The 16,329-nt window shown below is 39.2% G+C and overlaps 1 protein-coding gene across 2 annotated transcripts in view; it reads right to left on the reverse strand.

Moving 5' to 3' along the window:
- Positions 1–3,452: 3,452 nt before the first annotated feature.
- Positions 3,453–16,329, reverse strand: part of LOC135324690 (zinc finger protein 366-like) — a 36,411-nt gene continuing 23,534 nt past the window's right edge. Inside the window, exons 5-7 of one of the 2 annotated variants that reach the window (XR_010385988.1) lie at positions 10,869–11,043; positions 7,617–8,251; positions 3,453–4,203 (exon numbers count right to left, since the gene is read on the reverse strand). Coding sequence is in view for 1 of the 2 variants with exons in the window: in XM_064501454.1 (XP_064357524.1) it covers positions 7,716–8,251; positions 10,869–11,043 (711 nt within the window). In the remaining variant the exon portion in view is untranslated. Of the gene's footprint in view, positions 8,252–10,868; positions 11,044–16,329 lie in introns of both variants that reach the window. The other variant, XM_064501454.1, reaches the window with a different exon arrangement.

Genomic DNA, 16,329 nt, shown 5'->3' on the forward strand with positions numbered 1-16,329 from the left:
AATGGAAAAAGAGGAAATATTTTTTAAAAATACAAAATAAAAAAGCAGAAGCATAAGAAAATGCAATTTGCTAGTTTGCCACCATCTGTCAAAAATGCATGCAAGTAATCACTTTGGCTACTCACTTTCCTCAGGATTCACGATAAGATCTACATAAAAATTGGTTCCATGTGGGAGCATAAAAATACAGAACTAAAGCCTGGGACAAATATACCTGAAAGTATGTGATTATAAGAAACTGAAGAAATAGGTCAGCCCACCTGCAAGATTATTAGACTCCCACAGTGAGAGTGCTGGGGCAAAGAAAATGAAAGCCTTGTATTATCCAACAGAGTATGAGTAGTAGGGTTGGTTCGTGCTGCATAGGGATTGGATCTGTTTCTGTAATTCAGGTAGAATCACCCACTGAACTTATAGCTGAAATCAAGAACGTGAGTCTGTGTCCCCATTAGATGTTCAGTACTGAAATGGGTGCAGTCATTAAAAATACTTTGTGCGGCAGCTGCTTCTTACCGAAAAGTGGGTTGAACAGGCTGCATGAGTACTGCTCATCCACTTCAGTGTGAAATTAGCTGAGTTTGCTTAACCTGGGGAGGATATAACCAAAATAGATTAACTTTGCATTGGAGTGGATCAGCCTTGCACAATCCATTTGTATGGTCTATTCTGCTGGTTAGTGGTGGGGTGGCTGCCTCCCGCAGGATGATGGCAACAAGCATGTATGGGCTACTGTTATCGTAAACAATTTTGGCCATTTCTGTAGGAAATATTTGACAATGATGGCATGAGTTTTGCCGGCGCCTAGTCCCAACTGGTTGCTCACGTGAAGTCTGACTCATACCTAACATCCCTGTAGAACCTGGAGTGCAGTTAATCTCAGTTTAATAAAAATTCTCATCGGGGGTAACTTTGAATTTTTTCCCCTCGAGTAAGATCACATTTCTTTTCAAGCTCCCAAGTAGTGTTTGCATGTCCGTTTATGAAACCTATATCATCTTGCACCTTGCTTGCCTTGGTGCTGCTCTCAGAGACTTCCAAGTACTAGGCACAATCCTGTTTCAATTTTACTGTAGCTCTTTTCACAGCAGGACTTCGTCATTGTTGTCAGTTTTCATTATATTCTTGTAGCGGGCTGGAGAGTTAATTCTCTCTCTTGTGCAAATGCTTTATATACTGATTTTAAAAATTCATCTTGTCCTATAAATGAAAGATCAATAGTTACATGCTTATGGAAAAGTCCTATACCATGTAGTAGAAAACGGCAAGGTCTGTGAAAAATTAAGTAGTCTGCAGAATTCTGTGGAAAGATATCATTCTGCATCGATTGGTATTTTTCTGGGATTCTATCTGCCACTTACCTCACTAAATTATCTATATTTCTTTTAGAGTCCTTTTTGTGATACCCTGTCTATCATTTTTATACTGGGCTCATCTCCATTAAATTATGCAGTAACTTTCCATCGGATAGAAACACATTTCTTGTTTTAAGACAGCTGCATCATTCTCACTTTATTATGCTCTGTCTTTTAGTAGATTAATTAGTGTCTTGATCATAATTTATTCTGTAATGATTTTCTATTGAGAACTGTAAGGCTACTTAAGTACATAAAACAAATACAATGTAAATAGACAATCCCATTTCCAAAAACATAGGCCCACATTCTCCACTGATGTAAATTGGCAGAGATCTGTTGAACTCAACTGCTCACACTGTCAGAGATTTGTTAATCCGGGAAGTACTTCACTGAAAGGGAATGGTGCCTGGCTCCATCTGAATTAGGTGATTTGTGGGATTGGACTGAAAATACAATATTGTTTTTATTACAGAATAAACAGAATGATTGGACAGCAGAAGGTTTGTTCACAAAGTGGATATTCTCTGTTCAATTGTACTGTGTAGGCTGATCACTAGGGAAATTTATGGAATATGATCCGACACTCCATTGTATCTGGGAACAGCCTTAGCAGTGATACCTATTTAGTGGTTCATCCTTGCCAAATGCTGAAATGACTGGCATGTGTTTTGGATCAGATCTTTGCATCATGAATCAGTGGGCGAGCACATTTAGCTGCATCACACTGCACAAGCCACAGGGTGTGTGAATTGGACAAGTCTGGCTTTGGGCTGTGTATGCAATGTTGGTATTTAAAGTAGGATTTTAATCTGTTGAAGATCTAACACACTGCAATTTGACACTGACTGTATTCATTGCTCCTGTCAGAGATAGATATCCCATCTCATTTGTAGCTAACTGGGGCTGGTTTTTTTCTTTTTAATGATCCTTCATTTTTTGGCATAACGTCTGTGTTCGTCCATGACAATACTTTAGATATACTGAGCCTTTCTCCACCTTTTGCTACGGGCTCAGCAATTCCCCCAGGAGTATCTGAGAGACTCTCCTTCTACTTCCTTTCTGTTTGTTTGAAGATTAAGTGAGCACAGTTCAGTTTTCAACAAAAATGAGAAGGAAAATTGTGAAAAGGACAAAACATACTTTTTTTCAAATATATATATTGTTGTAACCAGCAAAGAAGAAATGTTGAGAGTCACTGATACTGAGTCACACAGGAATGAATTAGGTCACTCCCCAGCTAAAGAAGTGTATCTTCCTCCTCATATAGAACTAGTTTATAATGTTCAAAGTGGTTGCTACCTGCAATTGAAAAGGAAGAAAGCAGAGGAAAAGAAGAAAACAGAAAAGGTCTACTTCTGTTTCCTTCAGTCTCTTGCATGCATTTCTGGTGTTTGTATATATAAGTCTTCTAGCAGTTTTTAAAGTACAACCCTTTGAGAATTAGAGACTAAATATCTTTGTTTATTTTAGTTATTACTTGAAATATTTTATAGCCAGTATTCCAGATGCTTTCTCTCTGTGTTCAAAAACAACTTAAAATGGGCTCTGTGAAGCTTCATTATGCCAGCTCCATCAGGATCTCATTCAAACAAACAAACAAACAAACAAACCAAGAACTTACTCATTACTTAAAAGTGATGCTCTGCATTAGAAAAAGAAACTTTGAACATCTGAGTTCTGAGTCTTCTGCTTATTTAGAACCTGAAATTACAAAGGTATCCCTATATTCTTAACTTCAGTTTTATAAAATGTCTGATTTTTTTTTTAACAGGGTGCAGATCTTTTAAACTCATTTAAGATAGATAGAAATTACATCTTTCTTTTTCAGCTTGGGTGAGGCTATATTAACAAATTCCATAATCATTCCAGAGCATTTCTTATGTCCACCCTGCAGTCTCTCTATCTCAGAGAACCTGGCAGCCCTTTCCCCCTTGTCTCCTAAGTAGTCCTCTACCACTCTTTCAGGCTTTCTTTTACAAGAACTACTCTTCAGTGGTGCTGAGTGAAGTATGACCTTGTCAGACCAACCCTACACATTTATTATATAAAATAGTTAGGATGTCGAGAACTCCTGATCCATTTCAATACAAACTAAAGGAACATCTCTAATATATGTTTATTTGTTTAAATTAATGCGATACATCATATATGCTAGTTTCAGGAGAACTGCTTTTACTACTGAGACAGAAAGCCAGAAACTAAATATTCACAAATAGGTTGGTCCAGTCTTTGAGTTGGGGTTTTAAATAGGAACCCAGTGTTCTGTGTGAAATAAATATATACAACATCATTGGCAAAATCTGTTAGGAGTACAAAATGTTAGCTCTGTTACATCTTGTTCAGCTAAGCAGACATGACTTATTTTCAAACTGTTAATAATTATTAAATACTTCTTGGAATAATAAATATAGTACTTATATTACTTCTTAACTGTACACACATAACAGCAGAGTCCAGCAGCACCTTATAAAGAGAAAAATCAGAGAATAGCCTCTAGATCAACAGGGAGTTATAAGCAGAGGAGTACGGCAACACTACTTCATCTTTCTGATAAATAACCTTCTAAGAGCATAGCAAATAGAACACAGCACAGAATGAACCTCTGTTACAATATTATCATAAAACATTTTATCCTTTGAGTTGCTGAGCACATAGCACCTATCTTTGCCGTCACAGACTGGAAGCTGCCTCGCAGGCAGGAGAACTCAGGTTTACAAGGAGATGGCTGAGTCCTGGTGGTCAAATCCAAACCATACCTTGTTCCAGGGTTACCAACAACATAGGACACAGGCAATATCTCTATAGGACTTGTGGGCCTCTGCTCAAAGCAAAATAAGGAAGCCGATCCCTTGAAAATTAGAAATGGGAAATAACTTAGTTAAGAGATCAAATTTCTATAAAGCATTTTCAAAGCTATTAAAAAGCAAAGGCTGTTACTGTCTGTTCCCAAAACAGTGCCAATGTAAATAGTGTGAAAATGGCTTGTGTTTGAAAAGCAAGGTGCTTCACAATGAAGACTGTTATTTCACATTTAGTTTGTCCCTTGGGGCCTCTATATAACACGTCTCTTGGACCCAGGTATACTATGTTCTGCAGTAGGGAGACTATCATTCTCCTAGTCCCTTTGCTTGGTACTCGCTCCTTTCCTCAGTAATAGTTTTGTTTGCAGTTCTTCTGACTGGTGACTTATGGTGGTTTTTAGATGCGTTCTTGACTGCTCTAAGATCAATTACCTTGGTTATGTATAAATTAGCTTAGTGAGACTATGTGACTAGTACAGTCTCAAAGCCTCATTGTAATGGAATATTCTCTGCTTTCTAGGAACGATTCAAGAAAAGGGAGTTACATTAGGAATTATTCCCAACTAGCATTGCCATTCTGGGGACATCTACTCCTTCCTACATGGCTGCATGTGGCTGGCTATTGCTTTTGCTGCAATTAGAAGTGGGACTGTGCAAGTGGATAACTCAGCTGCAGTAAGGGTGTGGCTGAAAGTGTCTCGGTTAACCATTCAAACAACCAGATTCGTTTGCAGTGATTTCCTTTCCTGATGACACCTCTGGCATTTGCCCTTACATGGTCTGTAAGGGAATTCTGGGGAGCCAGTAATTCCCCTGCATACCTTTGGTAGACATTTTCTTAGTGGTTGTGATGTTATCTGCTGCAGATAGATTTTCCACAGAACTCAGGACCAGGACCTCAGATGTATAGTACTCTCAACTGGAAGCAGACTATCCAACACCGAGCATTTCTGAAAGCTCTGCTCAGTAGTTTGAATACCAAACAGGAGCTGAGCTCTGCTGAAAATCTCTCCTCTGTTGCAGAGGACTGCTCTGTCTTTTTGTCTGGAATGCTTTTGATATGTAAACATTTGTCTCTGTCTTGATAAAAACTGTCTATCTCTCCCATAATGCTCTCAAATTTACAGACAACAAGCCTTTGCAATGCGTGGGTTCTACGCATTGCTGAAGTGAAGTGACTTGCTGAATGCAGTTCATCTGTATGATCGACGAGCTAGAAATTGCAGCTAGATTTCTGATTCTTTGTTTATTCCTTTATCATAAGAACTAATGTGGGTGCAAAAATGGCATGGACAGATCTTGAATGGGAACTACACCATCCTGAGACACATTTCTGTAAGTCAGTGGCTCCCAGCTCTTGGCTATGTAAGTTTAAGAATGGGAGCTTTCATCTTGCAGAGAGGCAAGATATTGCCAAGAAAGTAACTGAAGGGCTTGTTCTGATTTCTAAGAGATAATCTCCTAGCTCATGCTCAATTTCTACCAGATCTTTTCTCCTTTAATCTGAGAAAGAATACAGTTGTACACATTACTCTTGAAAGTTTCCTGATTCTTCTACTTGACCACACTGTCTTCCTTGAAAGATGGCTCCTTTTCCAAAGGGAGATACCTTGCAGTGGAAGCAAGGGACAAGTTATATGTACATGATAAAATAGTCCATCACTGAAAACACATGTTCTATGAACCTCTGAAATATACCTCATGTTGAGGGACATCATTCATTTTAGTCCCAGTGACCTACACTCCACTTCAACTTGGTATACCCTCTTTATTGTAAAAAAGTACCTACATCAGCTGTGGAGTAAATTACATTTAGAAGAATGACCCATATGTTTAAGCTTCTTATATCAACATTTTTTTCTGCCCTTCATTCAGAATCTTTCTTACCTATTATGTTTGAGCCCTGGAAAGTGAAACACCTTCTGCAATCTCAGACTGCACAAACGCTTTTTTGTGTGATGAGTAAGTAATGTTGTCCTGCGGATGCTGACTCACCAGTAGGTGTAGGAATTATTACTACTGTAAGGTGAGAGGTTTCTTATAATAGCAGACAGCTACAGGCCTTTAGCCTTAGCAAGCCATAACGTATTTGGTAAGAACTTATTATATGTTGAACATGATAAAAAGGTATTTTAAATCAAGATCTTGGCAGGTAAATAAAGAAGGTAGTAATATTTGGAAATGATGTACCATATGCAAGGAGTTTAACCTATTGAGCTGGGATACCAAAAAGACATAGGAATATTTAAAAGACCTTTTAAATCTTTATTTCCTTCTGAGGCAGCAGAATGGCTTGAGGCTGTTTGTCATATATCCTGAAGATGCAGGAACCAAGGCACTGGTCAAATAATTCATGCAATTAATGGAATGTGCTTAATGAAGTGTGCTTTTAGCAACTAATGTCACATATGCTTGTATGGGAACCAGAGGATGAGCAGCTGGGAAAATAGCATCAGTAGAACTCTTTTTTAATTATTTTTCTGAAAGGCCCAGACCTTACTAGTCAAGCTGTGTTAATAAGGGAAAATCTGTGACTCCGATAAGAGGAAATCTAAAGGCTTGTTTTCTCTGTGAGGTACTGTTTGCCTCGTAAGGGCTCTTTTTTGGTGTTGCTTCTAAGACAAAATCTGATCAGACTTTGGAATTTCAAAATCATTCTTGCTAGCCAAGATTAACTGAAGAGATAAATGGCAAAATTATATCATTTTCTCAATGAAATGACTCTCATTGCTTTACGTGCAATTACAGGAAGACTTGCAAATGCTATGTGCTGCTGCTGCTCATTAAATGTATTGGTCTGAACAGACAGTAGAACAAAATGTCAGCACAGTCTATTATATTTCACTTGAAGAATTGTTAAATGCTCTCATGCTGATAGAAATGTAGCAAAACATGAGCATCCCTTGTGCCAGAGGAAAAGCTTCTGTGGCCGTAACCAATTCCAGTCCTTTCAAAGCCTTACAAAGTTGCACTTTGCTATCTCACAAGACATTAGCGTTTCCTCTTAATTTTTTTCCTGTTTCTCATTGTAAGTGGTTGAACTAACACAGTCATTTCAGTAAACAAAATATTTGGATTGTGTTAGTTCTGAGACTGAGAGCACTTTCAGGCATGCCATATTTAACAGTACTCTTGCTTATATTGTGAAATGCTTAGTATTTTCAAATTTTTCTGAGACCTATGGTTAGAAGTGTTCTTATATATTTACTCAGATAATAAATCAAATGCTAAAGTATGTTGCTTTTTTGATAACTAGAAAACTGCATACAAGTCTTTGCCACCCCAGATAAAGGAAAATAAACTTCTGTACCCACCCCATTGTCTGCTTATACATCAAATGAATAAGTATAAAAATGTTATTGTTCCATACCTATTGCATTTCTTGGTGCCCTTGGACTGCTTTAGTCTTTGAATATACATGTTTTACCTTAAATTATCTTTATTGATTTGGCTTGCTCACCTCTAAAGACTGCTACCAACTTCCAGTCTCTGGTAAATTACAATTTATGCTAAAAGCTGTCTGGTTCCCATTTTCCAGCTATTTTAAAATGTTGTCCATTTAAACGCCTATAAGCATTGTTTGTTTTTCCATTTTTCTTTCCAGTAATTCTTTCAAACTCTTGTTCCTGTGTTTGAAATACAAGTAATCAGAGAGAGAACGGCCAAGTCTGCCCTTTTCAAAGGACCTAAAGCTGAGGTGTTCTTTGTTGTTAGCAAGGTCTCTCTCTCCCAGGCTCTCCTGCTTGTCTGAATTTCCAATGCTCTTCTCCAGTCCGCCTTCACTTAGCATTTCCTCCTTCTCACTGCAGTAGGCCTCTCTGAAGTCCTTCATCACACACTCTGGTTTGCCAGACAGATCTTGAGGCACATACAGCTTGCTGTCGTCATGATGGTACATGCCAGGGCTATACCGCTCTGCCTCATAGCAGTTGTCTTCCTCTTCTTCCTGGCACGAACTTCCCTTGGCACTCTCGCCGTCCGAATGAAATGAGATTCCCTTCCCTTGGCTTTTCTGGGAAAGATCAAAGGGCTCTTCCTGTTCCAAGCTTCTTAAGACATTTGTCTGGGACAGAGCAATTCTTCCTCTTCCAAAACCTTGTAGTGATTTAAGGGGGGAGAAAAGGTAAAATTTATACATAGCAAATTTTACTACATAAGGTACAGTTAAAGAATAAAAAATGACATGGCCTTCTACTTAATATTTTACCTTTGTCTTCCACCCAGCTATCTCCAAGCACTGTAAGGTTTACAGCTTATGACATCTCCTTTGAAATTCTGTTAAAAGGAGTACTCTCGTATCCACTTTACAGCCAGGTCAGGAACGAAACATTGTGTTGTACATGCCAGACACTTGATGAGAGAGCTAGGAATAAAAGTGAAGTGTCCTGGCCTCCTGCAAACTATTTTTGCCAGTGAACCTACCCACTTCCTCCTGTTTCCTATTTTTTTAAAATCAACACTTTGATCTAAATCATCACATGCCATAATCAAAGACCTACTTTTGTCCACTTTTTTCCAGAGGAGTGGAACAGATTGAACATGTTAACATGTTTGTTCTGTGGACACTCTGGTGCAAAGTTACTACTTTGAAAATGAAGATGAAATCATGTCTGATTGGTCTATGACCTCCACTCTTGCTGATTTTTACTCTCTCATCTGGTGCCACTACAACGCTCTATGCACTAGTTAGTGCTACAGCTTGAGGAAATCATTAAAATCAAATGATGATTCTGAGCTGTTCAGTACAAGTCTGAATGTGGTCCTGGACCTGGTTTGTCTTAATATTTGTCAGACCGTCTGCTCTTTATTTCTGTTCTACTTGCTGGAAACCAGGAGGCATCCATGGGCTCAGATATGCCCTAACCATTAGGATGCACAGAGGAAGGTTCAGACATTGCAAGCACAGTCCATCTTAATTAAAAGAATAATGGCGGTTCTGGGGTGAGGATTTCATCCAATAGCAAAAATCTATTAGGGCACTATTTTAGTTGCTTTTTTTCTCTTGGTTTTTTTTTTTTTTTTTTCAATAATTGGATTCAGTTTCTGCAGGATTTATGCAGCCTCACTAGATACAGCTTCTACACTGCAACAGGTTGTGTTTGTTAAAATGCTTTATGAGCAGGTGGCAGCCCTTACAAATTGTCTGTGTCTGATAAGCCTCAGGGGCTAAAGAATCTGTGTACACTGAAAAGCACTTAGCCTGTCTTCAATTACAAGTAATTGTGTAACTAGCATGGTACTGTAGGAGGTTTACAGGAAAAAAAAGAACCATTTATATTATTACCTTTTAGGAGCCATGTAAATTTTATCTCAAATGTCATTAAAAGACGTCTCCATTCATGCCAGGCTGCCTTAAAGCCTGAATTTGAGGAACACCAAGATATCTTACCCATGAAGGAGTTATTTATCCAGAAAGTCTTAACAAACAAAATCTCTTGGATACTCAAACTCTCAAAACAATCCTCCCTAATTCCCCCACTTCTTTAGATAGCATTGGCATGTGTGCACACGAGGCTGATTTTAGGAAGTGTGTATGGTGGATGGGAGATAGGAAATGCTTTGCAGGATACTCTGAGGGATCAAAAATCCATATACTGTGAGATGGGGGAAGAGTGCCTCCTCCTGTCTGCTTGCTTCTTTGTAAGCTGGGTCTTGAGCTCATGGTCTTCCTCTAAAGTCAGCTATGTCAATGTGGCATAAAATAAATGCATCTTGAGCAGAAAGGCTCCTGGACTTGAAAGCATTTGGGCTTCCACTCCCATTCCAGACTGGAATCCAGTAAGTAGTGAGCAAGATTGCTGGTACCTCATGGTCACTGTGAAATTTTCTAGTTTTTTTGCTTCTTTCAGCTCTGAATGGATTTAAGATTTATCTTCATGTCTAAAATCATCTTATTAATCTAATGTTGAAATGGCAAAGATATGGAACATGATAATGTGCCTCAAACATGAGAGGAAAAACTATGAACTCCTAACCAGATGTGTCTGGGGAAAGAAACCTGCTTATCCATGGCTGCTAGGCTGTGGCCAGCATCTGGGAATTGAATCCTCCTAGATTGTTAAATTTATTTCATAAAAGTAGAATTACACCCTTAGTCAGGAAGATCAATGCAGTTTCATCCATGTCCTCCAATAGTTTTCCTAGCCCACTACAAGTGCCACAGTCCTAGCAAGACTGAGTCTGCACTAGCTTGCTGCCGTTTGTGTTTCAGTGTTACCCACATGTTGGGAGAAGCTCCACAGTGTTGGGGATATTGCAGGTTCCCTACAGTGAGGGGATGGGGAGGCCTGAGCTAAAGTACAGGGACATTTGTACAGCTTGATAAGTCCTCTGCTGTCACACTACTGCATGTATTCTCCCTAAAACCTGACAACAGTTAATCAGTGCACGAGAAATACTGTCCTTCGTGCTCACAAGTACTGTCTCATTTTGTTTCCATCTACTACTCCACTTTGGCCTGTTCCTCTGTGCCATAAGATATTTAGCCTGAAAGGTCTCTGAGACAAGGGCCAGTACCTTGGGGTCTCTGATCTGTAGCACTAGAGTAATACAGACAGCGAATAACAACTTCCCAGGCTTATGAGATTCAGTCTCTTCCAGTAACACTGGATCTGTGGCACAGGACCATAGATCTGTGGCACAAAGCACACTAGGGTGGTACTGATGCACATCTTCAAACCTCTCAGAGAACAACACTGCTGATAAATATTACCTTGAGAATGAAATCCTCTTTCCATGACTCCGTGTTTGACTTTCATGTGCCTGGTTAGGTTCCCCTTCAGGGTGAATTTGCTGGGACAGTAGAGGCACTTGAAAGGCTTACTGTCTGAGTGCAAGTGCATGTGTCCCATTAAATTGTGCATTCTGTTAAATTCCTTTCCACACAGCTGTCAAAAGCAGTAAAAATGAAAATTATTTGTACAGGTACTTTCAAGGTGAACATTCTAAAAGAAAATAGAACCTACCCTTCTAACTTCAGCCCTGGCAGATTCCTGCTGCAATTAATTTTTCTATCATAGGTACAAAGAAAATCATACAGACAAGAATATATGGTTGAGTTTGCCCTATTTAGGCCCTTTCACACAGCTGCTATTTTTTAAATTTGATGGCTAGCAGAAGCTGCACTGTCAAGAATCCCCCCAGATCAGTTAATGTTATTGTAAGGAGAGGAGAGACATAATTACGTAACCTGAAAAGCTCTTAACTTCAATGAAATCCGAAGTATGTAACTTACTGGTCAGGTGAACCATTTACTTTACAGTTGATAAATCTAGCCTTTAACCAAGAACAATGCTGGGCAGAGATGGAGGTACAAGATAAAACCAATGAAAGGTATCTATGAAACAGTCAAGCAGAATATCACTTCTCCTTAAGTGGAACTGAAATGACTGCACATTTTGCTTAAAGCTAGAAGAAGCAATTCCTTTTTTATTTGTTTTTTGCTGCCCCATTTTTCTCTGCTTCTCATCTTCTGTTTACCAACTTCTGTGTTTTAGTGTCTCTGGTGAGCAAGCTGGAATTTAAACAGTCATGGGACTGCAACGGTGACTCAGCTCTCCCTGGAGCGGGTTCCTGCCGGCTCGAGCCATTGATCCCGTAGGTTTCCCTTTGATGAAACAATAAGGGATTTTTTTCATTGTTGTTTTTCTAGATGAGTCCTTTTATAGTCTCATCTCTTATAAATAAAATGTATTCTCTAGACATGAGAGTTTGACATCACTAATATAAGCTTCTAGTCTTACTTGTCTTCTGGTCTTTCCTTATCAGGAATTATAATTTTATTCACATTCAAGTGGCTATTTCCACCCTCTGTAAACTTCTGTGTTTGCTTTCTACTTCAATTCCTCTTTGGAATGATTTTAGACAAATACTTTCAGCATCAGAATTATTTTATTATGATCTTCACTATTAAAAGAGCCAGAATCACCATTACTGAGTAGCTGAAAATTACATCAAGCAGTGTAACTCATCTGGGAGAAAATGCTTAAAAAGCAATTATTGAGGTTCAACCAAAGTTTTGGTCTAATCTGACTTTTAATTTAATTTATTTTGGTAATACAGAAGGTCTGCTACATTAATCTCTGATTCAAATTCACAAAGCCGTCAGCAGGAATATCAGGATGAGATTTAGGTTGTAGACTGATCCCGATTGAGGTAGTACCATATTCTTTTCTTCTTAAACCATATCTTGAGGGAAAATGGAAGCAGTATTGTAATTGTATTTTATTAATTGTATTTTATTAATGTAAAAACTTACAGGAATATCATTTTTAAATAAAGAACTAGAGTTGGGTGAATGCTGCAAGAAGAAAAAATCTGGAAATACTTGCTTTTTAAAAATTGTTTACTTGAACTGTATTGGTTTTCTTCTGTGATTTTCTCTCTGTACTTTTGCTAGAATGAACATTCTAGCAAATTAATTTGTCAGCAAAAGTGTTCACAGAAAAGGTAAAGAAAAAGAAAGCCCATGGAAAATGATTTATTAACTTGTAGAGTATTCATGAAAAACATTTGATTCCAAGGGTCATCCATCCACTTAGGAAAGCGGACTGTCTCTCCTTTGTATTCAGAGAAGGCTAACCTGCCTGATGACTTACATTCAGTGAAATGAATGCACAAAAAAACATTCTGAAAGTGCTGGGAGGAAACAAAGAGAAGAAGAAGCATCGATGAGCACAGTAAATTCATGAGGAAGAACAGCAGCTGATTATATCTTGACAGCAGCTGGAACAAGCTATGATGTATCAATATTTCTCTGTCTATAAGAATACCAAATGGTCCCTCACTAATACTCTCTCTAATACCTCTTAGCGGGAGGCTTCTGGTTATCTGCTTGTATTATGGCTAATCTGTGTCCTCGCCAACTTGCTTTCTGATAGCTATGTCTTTACCTCTATCTAAACTGATAATCAAAGAAAATCAGGCTGAAGAGTTGAATGGTTAGAGTACTTCATCCAAATCTGTATCTTAGTGAGGTACTGAGCATCAAAATGGGTCTGGTAGGAGCATTTCTTTTCTGGCAAGACAACATTTTATTTCTCTTTCTTCATAACGAAAAGAGAGGGGACTTTCTAAAGGATTGTTCCATGCAGCATAATACAATTTTTAGTCTCTGAATGAAGAGGGTAGGATTTCCATTTCCCAAAGTCATGCACAGTTTTAGGGAGGTATAATGTGTTCCTGTCCTGAAATCTCCTCTGAACACATGAGGAAATGGTACCAGAGTGGAGGGGTGTGGCAGGAAAATGAAAGAAATGCAGATACGAAAACTGTTTTTCAGGATGATGGCTGTGTGTGGCATAGTCTCTGGGTAAGCTGCCCTTTTCACAAGGCAGAAGCCAAGTTTCAAATGAATCTCTGTCATTCAGAGGGTGAGGGGAGCTGGTCCAAGGCTCACATCCTGGAAGATGACAGCTCAGAAGTAGCTGGGGTACAGAGCTAGTGCTCAAAAAATAGCCTGAGTCTGGGGAGCAAATGAAGACTAGGAAGGCATACAAGATTTTTTTCCTCTCTGACAGGACAGGGGTGGGAGCACTGATGGAGCAGATTGTGAAAGATGACCCAGAGTCGAGGCCACATGGGAGAGAGCCCCAGCAGAAGTCAGCAGAGAGGGTCTTAGCACCCAGAAAGATGGAAAGCTCATGCGAGAGATCTGGAGATAGCAGGAATGACAAGTTTGACGTGTGGACCTTTAGTTAGGCTCTGTAATTTAGATGAAATTGAATTCAAGCCCTGAAGATAACGACCTCAGCTGTAAGTCTGCTGAACACACTCTGATGCACTAGCTGGTGAACTGGACTTGGTGAACTGGACTTCAGCACAATGTCTTAGAGAAAGCCTTATTAGCTCAGCACTAGATTGTGTCTTCCTCAGCCACTGCACTGAGTATCACCCTTCTAGATTGGTCAGTCTGTTTTGTTTTTTCCCAGAGTACTTATAGCTCACAGTTTCTTGTTTTTTTGACTCCTGGTCTGAAACCACTATTTGATGTACAATGTAACCTGGCACTCCTGCAAGGAAAAAAGAGTGCCAAATGGACATGAAGATTGAATTTATCTCATAGGATCTTCCACACAGGAACAGGGCCCAGTTCATCAAAAGTATATGAGCACGTTCCTACATGGCAAAGAGCCTCCAGAGGAGATTTTGACGAGCAATCATAAACCAAAGTTGTTTAGATTCACTTTGAACTGCATATTTACAGGAGCAAGGAAGTTCAGATCGTCTGCTGCAAAGTGCATTTGGCTGGGCTGGAGAAAACATCATTATGCTCTCTGTTACCGGTCTGAAACATTATTGACTTCAGCATAAAAGCAGCTATAAATTTCAGTAGGAGCTTTCTTTGCGAATCAGAACTACACCGTTGCACCATTTGGTGCAGCTCCTTCAGAACTCTTCAGTGTTTTTGTTTAAAACAAAAATAAACAAGGAAGCATGGGTTCAGGCCTCTAAAAGCTACAGAGATGTTCACTCTTCAGAGAAAAATCAAATGCAGCTCCAGGCTGCAGCTGGATGAGGAAACAGAAGGGACAACTATTTGCTACTCGCTCACTTCAGATAGTCTGTGCTTAGCTGTGATTAGACACATAGGAAAGCCTCATGTTTTCTTTTGCTGTGAGAAAAAGGTAAAGAAAACCATGGCATGTGGTGAAGTAGAAAGGCTACTGCTGTGCTCCCCTTCCCTTGCATTCTTCTTCTTCTTTTTATTTTTTCTTCATAAGAAGGGTGTTCCTTTCCTCAAAGAGAGAGGGAGAGGGAGAAAGACTGTAAACTGTCCAAAAGGACCGTGAGAAAACAGGAAGCTTTGAAAAGTACAAGAGAAAGCAAGATGAAATCTATTTGCAGGCGGTTCCCCAGGGACATGTGAGCCATTGTTAAGCAGCCTGTTCATACAGCTATATCCTTCCTTCTGCTGAGGAGGAGCCTGGTGCCAAAAGGCTGCTATCTGGTCATTGCCTTAACCCTCTGAATACCAGCCAGAGAGGCTTGCTCGAGTCTTTGAAGGACCCCGCCAGACAGGCAAAGGATCTTCCAAACGCCAGCGCACGATTCCTGATTCTCCCTTTGCTGACAGCTGGGATCCTTGCTTGGTTCAGGGGTTCATTAATATATTGATTCAAACTCATCAGGCGCAGGAGAAGCTGGTTCACTGGGCTTCTTTGTTTCTGTTCTCTTTGGGACATTGGGTGGGGACAGAGAAGAAAAAAATAAGAAAAACAGGTGTTCCTGTAGAGCTTTGCTGGCTGGAAAACATACTGTTGGCACCTCAGTGTGTGGCTCACACTATTGGCATCTCCAAGTTTTAATAGTCTGTCATCATCAAATCCTGTCCTGAATACGAACTGCCAACTAATTGGCACATATCTCAAAAGCAGCATTGGTCCAGCTCAGCATCCAGAACGGCTGAACAAATGATTGAGTTTCTTTTCTGAAATTTCAGAGGTCGGAGGAGGACTTTGTCCAAATGGGAACAAAAACACGAGTTTGCAGGTATGCTCAAAGAATCAAAGTCCCCAGCAGACCTGACATGGGAATACCCACGTATTTCAATACTAGAAATTATTTACCTGTATAGAATAACATAAGCATTAGTATACAAAATAACATTTTACTAGGACATAAATTAAAGTGAAACAAAATGCTAAGGTTGAAAGCCTTTGCTTTTATTTTTTCAACGTGAAAAGCTTCAATGTTATCAAAGCAAAATGAAGCAAAAAAGATTCGTTTTGATATTTTCCTAAAAAAAAATTATCAATGAAAGCCATACTTTCCTATGACATTTTGAAGTTCTACATTTTCCAAGAGAAAATAATTCCATTTTAAAATTTTCATCCAGCTCTACTTCTCGATGAAAGATTCCTTTTGAGAAAATATTTAATTCTATGAAGATGTTGGATGAAAGAGTTCTAGAAATTGCTTTCAGATCAATCTTCAATTACTTATGCATAAACTGGATAATATGCTGCACTCCATATTTATAGTCCTCTTAGAGCAGATCAAAGTGGGAAAAAAACTACAACCTTTGGCTTCACAAGGTATGACTGCACTAATGAACCACATAGGCAGCAAAAAGAGCAGATGTAGTGCCCAGTACTGGGTAAGAAAATGAACATTAATAATTCATAAGGAAGAGACTGGAGATGAGCAGAGACAGGAAAGCCAAAGCCTCCAAA

This window comes from Dromaius novaehollandiae, chromosome Z (assembly GCF_036370855.1).
Source record: "Dromaius novaehollandiae isolate bDroNov1 chromosome Z, bDroNov1.hap1, whole genome shotgun sequence".
NCBI lineage: Eukaryota > Metazoa > Chordata > Aves > Casuariiformes > Dromaiidae > Dromaius > Dromaius novaehollandiae.